This window comes from Leguminivora glycinivorella, chromosome 2, assembly GCF_023078275.1.
Source record: "Leguminivora glycinivorella isolate SPB_JAAS2020 chromosome 2, LegGlyc_1.1, whole genome shotgun sequence".
In the NCBI taxonomy this organism is placed as follows: Eukaryota; Metazoa; Arthropoda; class Insecta; order Lepidoptera; family Tortricidae; genus Leguminivora; species Leguminivora glycinivorella.
Genome location: NC_062972.1, coordinates 27747624 through 27761643, shown reverse-complemented (window position 1 = coordinate 27761643; position 14020 = coordinate 27747624). Strand labels below are relative to the sequence as shown.

Below are 14020 nucleotides of genomic sequence, written 5' to 3'. Positions count from 1 at the left end.
TCACGAAATACATAAAATTGCGTCGCGTACACATTGAGCAAATGACCGGAAACAGGAAGATATAAGGCGCGAAATTTAATTTGTTTTAGGGAAATTGATCTGTTACGTCTTGTTGAATATGTATTTTTTATTTTTCTTGGTACCTTTAACGTTTTATTCTAAATTGAAGGTAGGGTCTGAATGTTTTCTGATTCCATAATTCTTCTGAATGGGTGAACAGGATTCGTGCTAAAAGAGAAAGAAACGATTTACTTACTGAACAATGAAAATCTTTATACATAATGTTCTCATTTGGTTACATGGTTGTGAGCGTAGTTTTACCTTGTTCTCTTTGGATCAGTGCCGATTCTCTCCATCGCTTGCTTGAACATAGCTGCCTTCTTAGTGAAAGGTTGTAACTTTCTTGTTTCTTGCATTGACTCAGTTAACTGCAAAAATTATTTGAAAATAATAGCAAGTAGCCTATACCTATCATAAACCACATTAATTTGGATAGTTTGTATAGGTACTGTACAATTCTGTACAATAAAACATATCAGTTACCTTAACTTTATGTGTATCTCTAATTTGAGTGGCTAGGTTCTGTCGATATTCTAGCTGCCGTTTCAGCTCCTGCAAAAAGAAATAAAATATTAATTACCTGTGAGTCTCCAATATAGCAGAAATAGAAAATTTGAACCGGTAATGTATTAAAAAAAACTATCTACTTTTACTATATGAACTGTAACTGTTGACGTGTAATGTATCTGTGCATTTACGAAATAAATGAATATGAATAATTATATTCTAGTCTTAATACTGGTGAAGATTAAACCGTCTAGTTCCGCCGTGCCATTAAGGCATTCCCAGTGCTGTTCCCTATAGTTCAGAGCATCTGGTCCGGTATTCCGAAAGCTCAAGAGATTAAACTTCAAGTTATTAATTATTTCTCTAAAACATTGTTCTAATAAATTATTTGCATTATACTTACCTGGTTGGCACTGTCCAAATTCTTATGTAGTTCTCTCACTGCCTCGTTCCTCACGGCTTGCATTTTCATGTCCCGCTCTTGACGTTCTCTTTCTAACTCGTGATTTCTCTCTGCTATGTGTGTCCTGTATTCTTCGGCAAGTTTCTAGGAAAGGAAGTACACATTTAGAGTTTAAAAGTTACCTACTTAACACATCATAATTATACTGAGAGTTAAAGCTAGGAACACACTACGCGGACGTCCGTCGTAAATCGACCGCGGACGGGGATCTGGACAATGAAGCTAAGAACATACTACGCGGACGTCCGTCGTCGCGTGACCGCGGACGGGGATCTGGACAATGAAATTACACATAACCGTGCAAACTATCGGTCGACGGACGTGGACATGGCCTTGAGCGCATGGACGTCCGATCGAAATCTGGCTCGCTGGATGTTTTGTTCCGTGCACACTGATCGGTCGCGGTCGCGGTCGATTTACGACGGACGTCCGCGTAGTGTGTTCCTAGCTTTAATATACACTTAACCGTGCAAACTATCGGTCGACGGACGTGGACGTGGCCTTGAGCGCATGGACGTCCGTTCGAAATCTGGCTCGCTGGATGTTTTGTTCCGTGCACACTGTTCGGTCGCGGTCGCGGTCGATTTACGACGGACGTCCGCGTAGTATGTTCCTAGCTTAAAACGTTATCTGAATCCCTATAGAAGGTCAAACAAGTTTGTAACTAGAAAAAGGAGCGAATTATTTTTCAATGGGATGATTAACATTCGCGCATACATTTTAAAAATTTGCCGCGTTTTTATAGTGACGGAAACGGCATAACAGAATACAATATCTACCTGTTTCTGCGCCCGTTTTTCTTCTTCTGCTTGTCTAACTCCCTCATCCAAGATATTCTCTTTCTCTCTCATCCATTGGTCGACGACGTAATCTCTATCCTGCTCTAACGCCTGCGCCATCCGCCTCTCGCGGTTGTGGTGGGTTACGAAATTTTGCTTGTCTATTTGTAGTTGCGTCTAGAATACATTGTTAGATTTTAAATTAAGACCATAATTATCACATTACCGGACCGAACCTAGGTCAACTCATCAGAGCTAGAAAAAAAATTAAACGGGCTTTTGACAGTAGGATCTTGACGGTCCGGTAGTCTGTTAGGGCCTTTATACTGAAGGACACCTAACTTATATCAATCGAAGAAGGCATGAAATTCAAATTTTCAATGGGAGGTACGAAGTACTTACTCTTCGAGCCTACTTTTCTTTATTTTTCCGACAAGGTAGTGTCAGAATGAAGCCAACGAACGTACTGTTTACACAAGTACGCAGGCACTCAAGCACGATAGGTACCTACTAATATTATTCATTATTTCCATTCAATCGGGATGCATCCTGGCTTACTGGCTATATTTGTCTATGGTTCTTTCGAATAAGTTAGAACGTATTTTTAAATAGGTAGGTAAATCGAACTATGTGATATTCTACAATGGACCATTGGACTAAGTAACGAAATAAAAACATATTGCACTAAACGTTCTTCTTAATTGAATAAATTTTAGCAATCCAATAGTAACTAATTATTAATCTGTGATCCAACAGTGTTTGAAGAAAAAAGCGCGAATATCAAAATACTTCTGTACTTATAGAAGATACGAATACATCTTTAGGTACCGTAAGTAATGGATCCTACGTAAGTTTTTAAACAGTATTTGTAGCTAGGAATATGTAGGTACGTTCATTTGCCGCTACAGTTGAGGTTCCCGTACAACTCCAGCTCCGAGATAAGATAAATTTATTACCATCGAACCAAAAAACTTTATAATGAAATATGATATAATACCATCTGATCCCTCTTTCTCCGTGTCTCCCGCTCGATTTCCTGCATAGCCCTCCTTATGGCATTATCGTCCATTTGTCTTGCCTTCGACTTTTCTGAAGCTAGCCTCTGTAACTTCATTTCGTGGCCCTCTATGAAGTTAATTCGATTTTTCATCTGTTGTTCTTTCTTGCGTTTTAAAGCTGAAACGCGTTTGAAGTTTTAAAAGGAAATTGAAGTGGATTTAGCTTAAGTATATAAGGTTATGTTTGAGACCGCTTTGTTTGTCTTTGAAAGTATAAAAGTGTGTTTCTAATATTCATTGTAGGTATGCTTACCCTATTAAGGCAAGGTTGCCTCCGTGAGCTCGGCGTCGGCCGCTCAAGACCGAGCAAAGTGACGTGCTCTTGTGTTGGATGCCAAAACTCATTTTGGGTTATCGCGCCAGCCAAGTAAGGAAGTATTAAGGCAATAAGTCAGAGATCCAGCATAAATAGAAACGTAGAAATGTACCTATGGCCAGCCTAGCCGAAGTGACAATCGTTCACGCTTCATGGCGAACCAAAAGCGACTGACTCTGTCGCACCAACTACGATACGCTACGGAGCTTGAACGATTTTCACATTGGCTAGGCGGAAAGGTTCCTCACTCACGGGAACTGTGAAAACTACCTTACAGCAACTACCTTAAGCAATTAACGTTTTACGTGGTTTTACCTTCATAATGGTCCTGTTCCATCTTCTTCCTCATTCGTTCGAGCCTCCTGTTCTCTCGCTCCCTCTCCTCACACAACATCTCCCGTCTCTTTCTACTGGCGCTGGCGATCTGCTCGTCGTAGGCTCGCCGGCGTTCACGCATCTCCTGCTGCCTTCTGTGCTCTTGGTACCTTTCATATTGTTCCTAAAGAAGATAAAATACCTAACATCAGAAATCAGAATGCTAAAGCGAAATCTGAACTTTTTTATTATATTTATCCCTGTCACTCCATTTAAGGTCGTAACACTCGTAACAGGGGCGGCTCACTCCGCGATTATATCGCCGCGCTACAAGTACATCCTGGCGGCCGCGAGTTCGCGGCCCATTCAGTGCAACGAGCTTCGCGCGACGCAATAGAATTCAATGTCGGCTGCTCGCGTGCGGTCCGTTTGTTCTAAATTCTTACCTACATTAGTAGGTAAGAATTTAGAATGTCGGCGTTTTGTGAACATCAAAGGAGTGAGCCTTCTGTAGTACTTGTACTATTATATATTCTGTGGTCGTAATTAGATTAAAAGAGAAAGATTTGAGAGTCTCAGTCAAGTTCTGTTGAGAATTGAAATTGAAATTGTTACTGAATACCTTTACATAATCATCTAACAAGAGTTCAATGTACCTAAGCTTGTTCCAATCATGTGTAGTTTTCCTTCCATCTGCACCGTACCGCTCTAAGATTGCCCTTGTCGACTTTATAATGTTTTTTTAAAACCACGCCGGTGGCAAACAGGTATACGGTCCGCCTGATGGAAAGCGGTCACAATGGGTGTCACATGCGCGTTGCCCCGACCCATTAGAATCATTTCTAATTCAAAATGTATAATTCCTTTGAAACTTTTGTGCTAGCTACTTAGGTAGTATTTAAACTAACTGAAACCTAGTAAATACCTACCTTTCTCCTCACATCATCTAACAAGACTTGATGCCACATCCTATCAATGTTGGCTTGTTCCATTTCTATGTGTAATTTCTCTTCCATCTGTGCCTTCTGTAGGGCTCTGAGATTGTATTCATCGGCTTTGGTGCACTTCATTCCTTTGGCACTGAAACATGATATTACAGATAAATTAGATTCATTAACTTTGTAGGGATTGGAATGTTTTCGGCCATTCTACCAAGATGTGTATCGGTAAAAAAATTTGCTCAGTGAAAGTTTTCCTTTGGTTATTACCTAACTAGCAAAATGCATTCCGCAAAAAATACAATCATAAAAAGCTGCAAGAATGGCAACCTAGTACCTACAGGCATTGATGCCAATGATTTATTTTATTTATTTAAACTTTATTGCACATAAAAAAAGTACAACAGACCAACTTGCCTTTGATGCCTTCACCGGAAATCGTATTAAAATTTTGGTTAATTTCCGTTGAATCGTATACAAATGTAAATTAGGTCACTTACATTTTCTCCCTCTCCAAAGCCTTCAAACATTCCCTTATTTTCTCCCTCTCAATCTCTTCTTCATAGCTCTTCAGTTTACTCTGCTTTTCTTTACAATACCCGCACTCTTTCTGCGCCCGTTTCGCTTCTAACTCTTGTCTTAGCGTTTCCTCTTCGTCTTCTAGAAGATGTTTTAGTTTGTGTTGTCTATGTCAGAGGTTAAGGTCTTCTGTGTCTAATAGGGCTTGGACTTTCTCGCTTGTTCTGTTTATTATCGCTCTGTAAGGCAAAAGAAGTTTGTAAATAATAAGAAGCGCACGCAAACAGAATAGGTATTACTTAGGTAGTAGATGATAGGCCACTACTTATTTTTATTTTTTAATTATGCATTGAGCGGGAAAAACTATGTATGTAAATGGATCTTACTTGTGCAAATGAACCTTGTCATAGTCAACGATGTCTCCCAGTGTCTTTATTTCTTCCACGTTGATTGTGGGCTCTGCTTCAAGTCTTCGCCTTTGCTAAAATTATTTTAAAATATTAAAATTATTAATTGATCCTAATGAAAAGGGGTACAGGTCTCGGCAGTAAAGTCTTTACCTCTCTATTGTCAAGGTGGTAAAGTGCTTGTTCAATTTTTCTTTTAATTTTACGTTTGCCTGGGTAACGAAACGCAACATAACGTACACCACAGAACTTAATTTAGATAGAAGAAACAAATTCATATATTTTCCCCTCACTAGCTCGGAAACACGTGTTTTGTTCTTTAATACCAGCGGGTAAAAACGCATTTTATCCACTAGTGGGTAAAGTAATTTGACATTGAATAAAGTCAAATTATCTGCTTTAAAATTGATAAAAGTAGGTGAATCTAGTAATAAAGATGATTTACCACCTGTGGAACTACTGGAAGCAGTGATAAATGCATTTGTTGCGTTGTAGTTTCCTCGCTATAGTGAGGGGAAAAGTTTTGTGTTACACTCGGGTGCAAATGTATTTTACTTCTCGTGTGTTAAAAAACTCGCAAGTTCAGGATTCTATTCTCGAACCACTCGCTTCGCTCGTGGTTCAACTATAGAATCCTTTCACTTGCTCGTTTTTCAATTTCACACTCGGCGTTAAAATACAACTTTGCCCCCTTGTATAACAAATAACTATTGTATAGGGGCCGAGCGTGTCAAATTTTGTACTGAAGTTGATTCTTGCCTGTAATTTTAAATATGTCTCAGGCTCTTGATTGTCCATAATTTTTGTGTTGTTGCAATTGAATATCACGTAACGAGGCATTTTTTATGTTTTGGTTGACTTCAACTTACAAAAATTGACGCCCGAAAGCTGCAAGCTGCGAGTAAAGATGGACAACTCAGTGGATTTCACTGAGTTCATTTGACACGCTAAGTAGATACGTTTGCTTGATCTATCTAATATCCCATATACAGGGTGGCCCATTCAAATCGGTCAGTATGGGAAAGTCTGAAACTATAAGACGTACGAAGATTTGTTCTTAGGAACCATGTCACCGATTTTGATAAAAAGAAAAACTGCATTCATACAATTAAAAAAAAAGTGTACCTACCCAGCTGGGGAATCGAACCCAAATCGTTCAAAGTGACCACCGTCTTTTTCAATACAATATTCAACACGTCTAGGTAACGATCTTACTATTGCATTTTGTATCTTCATGTGGTGAATCTGCGTTAAAGTTGAAAAAAATGCATTTTATTCATTTTAGACATTATGTTTCTTAGAGATATTTACTGCTTAAGACCTACACAAACGATATCTGAATAGAAATAGTGTAAGTTTATTTTTTCAAAACAACCGGGTTCGATTCCCCACCTGGGTACACTTTTTTTTTTAATTGTATGAATGCAGTTTTTCTTTTTATCAAAATCGGTGACATGGTTCCTAAGAACAAATCTTCGTATGTCTTACAGTTTCAGACTTTCCCATACTGACCGATTTGAATGGGCCACCCTGTATATCATAACATATGATAGAATGTGTTGTCATATCGGTCAAATATGCACTTTCCCTGGACTGGTCGACCAAAATAAGGAAATGCAATTTGCCATGTGGTTATTTATACAAAACTATTATTGTCATCTTCATCCTCTACCTACACTATCTACAGGTATTCCTCCATTAAATTTGGGCTTATTTCAGCGGTGAGCGAACTCGCTTGCGATTTTACATTGCGGAATGTTTAGTTTTTAGTTTGTTAGGTTTTACATACATACAAATTCAACACACCTATCAAATACAGTAATGTAATATAACGCACGCATGCGAATTCTCGCTACGTATAAGTAGGGCCCTCTAAATATAAGTTATTGAGAAAGGTCAGTGAAACAAGCGAAAGGATACAAATTAATTACATACCTCCCAAAAGCGGAAAGGATGTCCGAAATAAACCGATGGCTTGGTGATGTCGTCCATAATTGATATCAGACGACCCGAGCAGGAATAAGAAGTAATTAGGAACTGTCATCGATCCAACTGTTGCCGGGCGGCCGTTGGCTAGGGATACGAGGTTTGGAACTTTTGGATACAAAACCGACTTCAAAAAGAAATATGCAATGTGTTCAAAAGTGAAAATGAAATACAAAAGTAGAATATTTTAACACTTATGGTGTTTATATCTATAGGGGAGCAAAATAGGTTGATCTTATATTTTAGAGATGATACAGTACTGCTAACGAACTTCATATTGTGTATGGGAGTAGCATGTCGACATTGTCAACTGTTGGGTGGCACTCTGTATCGGCTCGTAACTAATAAAAAGTGTGGTTGAACAAAGGAAACAATGTAATTATTTTCTAGATTTTATTTTAAAACTACTGTGTAAGCAAGTATTAAGCAACAGAAATGTTTGAAGTCGGTACCAAGTTCGTTATCGTTCTTCAATAGGTAATATTACTCAGATCTCAGATTTCAAACAGGTGTAAGCAAAACAAAACAAATGAAGCCGAGCAAGCATATTACCGAAACGAAGAGCTATTAACTAACAGTAATATAAAAGGAAATAATGTTAAAGGAGGGTATAATCGATATTGATACTGTCAACTTGTCGTAAATGTACGTCTGTATGGGGTTCGCGTGCTTTGCTGTAAAGCACACAACGCAGCAGGCCAGCTACATAATTACTTAGACAAAAATATTCTTACGGCTTTTATGTGGGAAAATTACAATGATTTTATTACATTTCAACTTGGACAATGTATCTTTAAAATATTTTGTTGAAAATTTAAATAAAATTAGACCCCTTAATCCATAGTCAAAATACCAGAAAAATGATGGAATAGATGAAACTATACATACATACATAGGTACATACAATCACGCCTGTGTCCCATGAAGGGGTAGGCAGAGCACATGAAACTAATCAGGTTTCAGTGCCACTCTTGGCAAATAAGGGGTTGAAAGAAAACGAAACTGTGACATTGCAGTGACAGGTTGCCAGCCTCTCGCCTACGCCACAATTTAACCCATATCCCACAGTCGCCTTCTACGACACCCACGAAACTATCTATTCCATATTTACATGATAACTCGCTGGTAGGTACTATCAGCTGCAAAAGTGCATGGAGAAATTATGAATGAATTCATTGATAAATTCGCCATGCACTTTTGCAGCTGTTAGTACCTACATCACTATGTAAGTGTGTTATCATAGCTATGTGTTGTTGAATAAATAAAATAAAAAATAAAAAGTTCTTCAGTTTTGCTGATGATGTCGATGTCAGTCTTGAATCCCAGTAAGGGCATTTATTTGTGTGCATGAGCGTAGATATATAAGTATGTAATTATCTATATAAGTATGTATATCGTCGCCCAGCAGCCATATTAGTACAAGCTTTGCTTAGTTTGGCGCCAGGTTGATCTGTGTAGGGTGTCCCCCAATATTTATTTTATTATTACTTATTTCTAGACTACACTCTATTCTCCGGATAAACAAAGTTAAAAAATAAACTTTAGGTAACTATGATCTAGGTACCTTACCTACTGTTTTTTCTCTCTTCCATAGTTTCACACAACACTATGCGAGGTCACTGACCCTCATTACCCTGAGTGCGCCGGCGACAGATTTACTGCGATTATTACACCCTCAACCCCTAGCCTTTGAATATTGAACTCTATAAGGGTGAACATAAAGGTATTTCTATTGTAGGCATTAGTTCAGTGCCTCCAAGGAAATACGACCCCATTCGAAACACGGTTAACTAAATCTTGGCACTAAAAAAAGGCACGAAATATTTTTTTAAATGTGAATTAAACCCCTACATTTTCAATTAATTTTTAAGTTTTATGGCTTGTCGATGATTCCGCCAACGTCACGCATTTTTAACCGACTTCAATAAAAGGAGGAGGTTCTCAATTCGGCTGACTTTTTTTTTATTTTTTTTTGTATGTATGTTACTCGATATCTAAGAGAATCGTGGACCGATTTTCAAATTTTTTTTTTGATCGAACGGGTATAACCCCGAGATGGTCCCATTGGCACCAAGTCGGGGTCTGATGATGGGATCTTGGAGAAATCGAGGGAACTCTTCAAATGTTATAGGCACATGTAATGTTTTTAGTGTATTTTTCGAAGGTACACCAGTATTTATGCCTGATGGTAATAATTTTATGTGGCTGAGCTGATGATGGAAGGTCAACTCCTCAATGGTTAGGAGTTAAAGGATAATTCTTTCACTACTGTACATATATTCGGACTGATACATATAATATCACTAGGAACCACTAAAAATCAACAAATAAATAAACTTTTTAACAAAAAATAAAACCGCGTTCAAAAATAAGCGCGTTACAAAACACGGAGAAACTAAAAAGCAAAAAATAATAAAGCTTTGAATTCAGATTTCTTATTGGATTGCAATAATCTAAACATCCAAATTATAAACAAATCAATTATTTTTGGAGTCGGGGCCATCCTGCGTATGGTTGGGTGGAGCAAACAGGAAATAGCAAGGCGACGAACAGGTCTGGTACCGACTACAAAAATAATTGATTTGTTTATAATTTGGATGTTTAGATTATTGCAATCCGATAAGAAATCTGAATTCAAAGCTTTATTATTTTTTGCTTTTTAGTTTCTCCGTGTTTTGTAACGCGCTTATTTTTGAAGGCGGTTTTATTTTTTGTTAATTTATGAAGACTTGACCGCTGAGCCCTACATACCTACAACTTTGATCCATATCATATCTGGAATACATTTTTGACGAACACTAATGTTCGAATCGAACTAATAGGATAGGGTCCGTTTTGGGGATATAGCGTTTAAGTGATGGTATAATTTTTTTTTTCTTTTGACGTGTGCCGTCAGATACTTGAAACCACTATTATGTTATTCTTAAGGTTGCCTCACAATTGTTAATTCGTTTAATGTGCATGAACGGGAAAGAAAAATACCCGGAGCTATTGAACCTAACGATACCTAAAAAAGTACGGTTACGGTGTACGAGTATAAGGTGTAATTTCTATTTGTCTGATGTTGATGATATTGAACATTTAGAACTAAGCATGCCTTTTTCCCGGGAGTCACTGACATAACGACGATATTAACGCGTCTTGCCTCATGATTATGCTAAAACCAACCGTATTTGTTTTACAACAAGTATGTAGATAGATGCAATTATGTGTGATGAGGACATCACGCGGTACACTGTGGCGATGATTGTTGGGGTAGGGAATGTTCGGGATGGGTTACATTATGGCGTGTTAGCTAATTACTGGGGTAGCACAACAACCACATATCATTAAATACATTACACTACATCAGTCTTTAATGCCGAAATGTGAAAAAAGGTAGCCTTACTACTTAGGTACTTTGTTTTGGAGCTAATAAATAATTTGCATGTTGATGTTATGTCGACTGGATACTGTGTCTAAATATTTTACTTATAAGTCTTACTGTAAGATATTCATGCAAATAAATATTTATATTCTATTCTAAAAAATAAGATTGTTGGGGTAGGGTATGGTAGAGTGTTCTAGGATGGGGTTAAATAGGGAAATTGACTGTATTTAAAATATAATGTTTTATGCCATGCATAAAATAAAGCATCAGATAATTATAAGAACAGTTATTAACAAGTTATTTTTAAGTCCAATTTCTATTTAATAAGTCAGGTAGAAATATATAAAGTAACTGAGTTGACCGTGACGTCACTCAATTCGATTTCATATAGATACATTCCATTATAATAGCAAATTGTTCAATTTCGTTTTGACAGTTCTTAAAAAGAAGCTGATTTGATCAGGAGGCATGTCTAACTAGTCTATTATGGTGTGTGAGCTAGTTACTGCATGGGGTTGCACACGGTTACTAGTATTATATGATCTGTGACACGGTCCGCCTGATGGAAAGCGACGATTTTTCTCGCAGATGTATGTACAGTCTGAATAGTCCCGTGTAACGTTTATAGATATACCCCAATATACCTACATTATGTACCTATTAATAAACTTGTAAAGCCTGGAGTCCACTAGGCTCGCCGAAATCGCCGAATCGAATCGCAAAAAATCGCCTTCTATTCACTGTGAACGACGAAATCGATTCGACGCGTCGCCAATCGCAGTTTCATTTTATATGTAGAAGGCGAATTATTGAGATTATCCGGCGAGCTTAGTGGACGCCAGCCTTAAAACGCAAATAATAGGTGTTGACTTGTTCACGAACATAACAGATTCTCTTTGCCGAGTTGGCATTTTGCCGGCAAATGTAAGTAAGTACTTAGTTTGCCTAGCAATCTAGAATATTATATTTGAAAGTAGAACTTTATCTTTTAGCATATTATATTAGCGTACTTAGTTATTCTTTCTTATTTAGTAACATAATATTACATTTGAGACTCCGTTTTGTTTGCTTGACACAAATCTTTCAATATTACTAAACTTAGTACCCACTCAGTATTATAAGTACTTATGATTTATAGGTATCTGTTCATAAGCAAGTATTTATTTTAGGTTAGGCTATACCTACCTAAGAAGATTTGCATAAAAAAAGTAAAGGTAAACTGCCTAGTTTCTTATTAATCATTAATTAAACGTTTTGCGTTGGGTAAGACCTGAACTTGCGACTACGGCAGTAAAATTTCTAACACTATTTCAAATGTTGAGGGTCTAACCACAGGTCTCACCGTATAAACTATTTTGTGGAGCATAACCAATGATGTTATAGAATGGTAGTTATTTCTGAAGCGTTGTTTGATCCACTGCTATTGATATTTCTAGTTTTTATTCAGCTGCGCAAACAAGAATATATGTTATCTATATGTGTGTATTATATGTTGCCTATGAATGTATGTTATCTATATGTTATCTTATCTGTATAGAAAAGCGCTTAGCTTGGTCTGACAATAGCCGCAAGTGCGGGAACCTGATTAAGTCTGGAGCAATGTGGACAAAGGCAGCAGAGACTGCCCTTTGTACTGTGTAGCCTCGAGCAGGTGTAGTGCTGATTACTATACTTAGGCTGCGGGTTGTAATACTTGTAATCTCAAAGCATGTAATACTAGAGAGCGGACGCGTCGCAGTTGTTAACCCATTGAGCATACATTTGTCGTAATGTGCGTACGTGATGACGCGACTCTCTGGTCGTTCGCATGTACACAGATTTGGAAATGATCGAGTACCTAGTGTATTATTGCTCAATAAAATAAATAAATAAATAAATAAAAATCATTTATTTCAGACTCAGGGTCCATAGATGGTTAGTAGAACATTACAACTCTAAAGAACTAATATTAGTGTTAGTAAGACATTTACCTAATGCTAAGACTTAAAAAACTAAAACAGTTCACACTTAAAACCTAGACATGGCGACAGCGTGCAGCATTTGCCTTCGGTTGAGCATGGGGCCACTTTCACGCTCCATAAATACGCTCAAGATGCTGTTGGGGCTGCCGCGCAGGCGACGCATTAGTGAGGCGCACCTTTTGCGCATTATTGCCGCGAAACTGTCCACGTTGGCCTCTGCGAACATACCAGAGGCACTGCAAAAACGCGGCAGGAGCGTCCTCAATAGGAGCGTCCATCTACAATATTCAATACAAATCGCCCGGCTTGTTTTCCTTCCTATTGTAAATTGTTGTCATACAGGATGATTTTGTAAGTCCTAGCTAAACTATGTATAGTGACATTTGAGGTCAACATAGGAACAATGCTGAAAAATGTGGTTGTTCTATAGAAATGAGCGGCCTCACGTCAGTGGAAATGTATGAAACAGCCAATTTGATTTCAGCATTGGTCCCATAATAAAAGTTGTTCATTATGACCTCAAAAGTCAGTATGCAAAGTTTGACTAGTACTTACAAAATCACGCGGTGTGGTAGGTTGTGTATTACGTTAGGTTTAAAATATTTGAGCAAGTAAATATCCGAATGGGGTTTTTGGCTGCGCGCCAAAGCCGACCTTTGTTGTGTACGTGAATAATACAATTTACATCTTGTTCTGTTGAGCTTTAGCGAGGTAGCAAAACTCGTGGCATGTATTTCTCTAACGTTTATAACAATTATTGGCCTCTCAGCGTGTAGGTAACTTCAGTAACTTGGTAATCATGGCAATGGCACGATATGCTATAGATGTAGTGTGAAAAGATTTTCAGTCAGTCTCAGTATTTATACATGTTACAAGACTTACTGACACTGAATGAACTAAGTGCATGACAAATATCTTCTTCGTACTCTGCGAAAACGTTCGTATTTGTCATGCTAGTTCAAACAGTGTCAGCAGATCTTGTATTGATACTGACTTAAATAGCATGACACGTTCGTAAGTTTCCGGAAGAATACATCTGTACAGCATATAAGCAATACTGCAATCGTTCACATTCTGTGGCGTACGAGACTGTGTCGCACTAGTACGGAAAAGCGAAAGAGATAACTACAATTCGCTGGAATGTGAACGAACCTAGGTGCCTAGCTAACGTCACAATCGCTTACGCTCCATGACGAACAAAACGCAATTCTGTTACAAATAGCGACAATGTGACACCAGTAACACTATTAAGCATATGGATCCCAATTCCGTGGCAAAAAGATAAGTACCCAACTTCTGTATCGCAATATTCGCAATAATAAAGAAGAACCATGGAGAGAA

At 37.9% G+C, this 14020-nt stretch overlaps 1 protein-coding gene across 1 annotated transcript; it reads right to left on the bottom strand.

Moving 5' to 3' along the window:
- Positions 1–33: 33 nt before the first annotated feature.
- On the bottom strand, positions 34–7351 carry LOC125242354 (trichohyalin-like). Its single transcript, XM_048151130.1, has 11 exons — positions 7298–7351; positions 5342–5436; positions 4937–5194; positions 4428–4578; positions 3499–3682; positions 2807–2985; positions 1810–1986; positions 971–1114; positions 544–612; positions 322–428; positions 34–228 (listed from the first exon to the last, which is right to left on the bottom strand). The coding sequence occupies exons 4-11, from the start codon at positions 4566–4568 to the stop codon at positions 159–161; spliced, it is 1071 nt and encodes a 356-aa protein (XP_048007087.1). The 5' UTR covers positions 4569–4578; positions 4937–5194; positions 5342–5436; positions 7298–7351; the 3' UTR covers positions 34–158.
- Between the last annotated feature and the right edge of the window lie 6669 nt (positions 7352–14020).

Excerpts from the sequence above, each read along its gene's own strand:
- LOC125242354 (XM_048151130.1), bottom strand. The coding sequence starts at position 4,568 with ATGAAGTGCACCAAAGCCGATGAATACAATCTCAGAGCCCTACAGAAG. Across the intron at positions 3,683-4,427 it reads TAGATGATGTGAGGAGAAAG|GAACAATATGAAAGGTACCA; the intron begins GTAGGTATTTAC and ends TATCTTCTTTAG. Across the intron at positions 1,115-1,809 it reads AAAAACGGGCGCAGAAACAG|AAACTTGCCGAAGAATACAG; the intron begins GTAGATATTGTA and ends TTCCTTTCCTAG.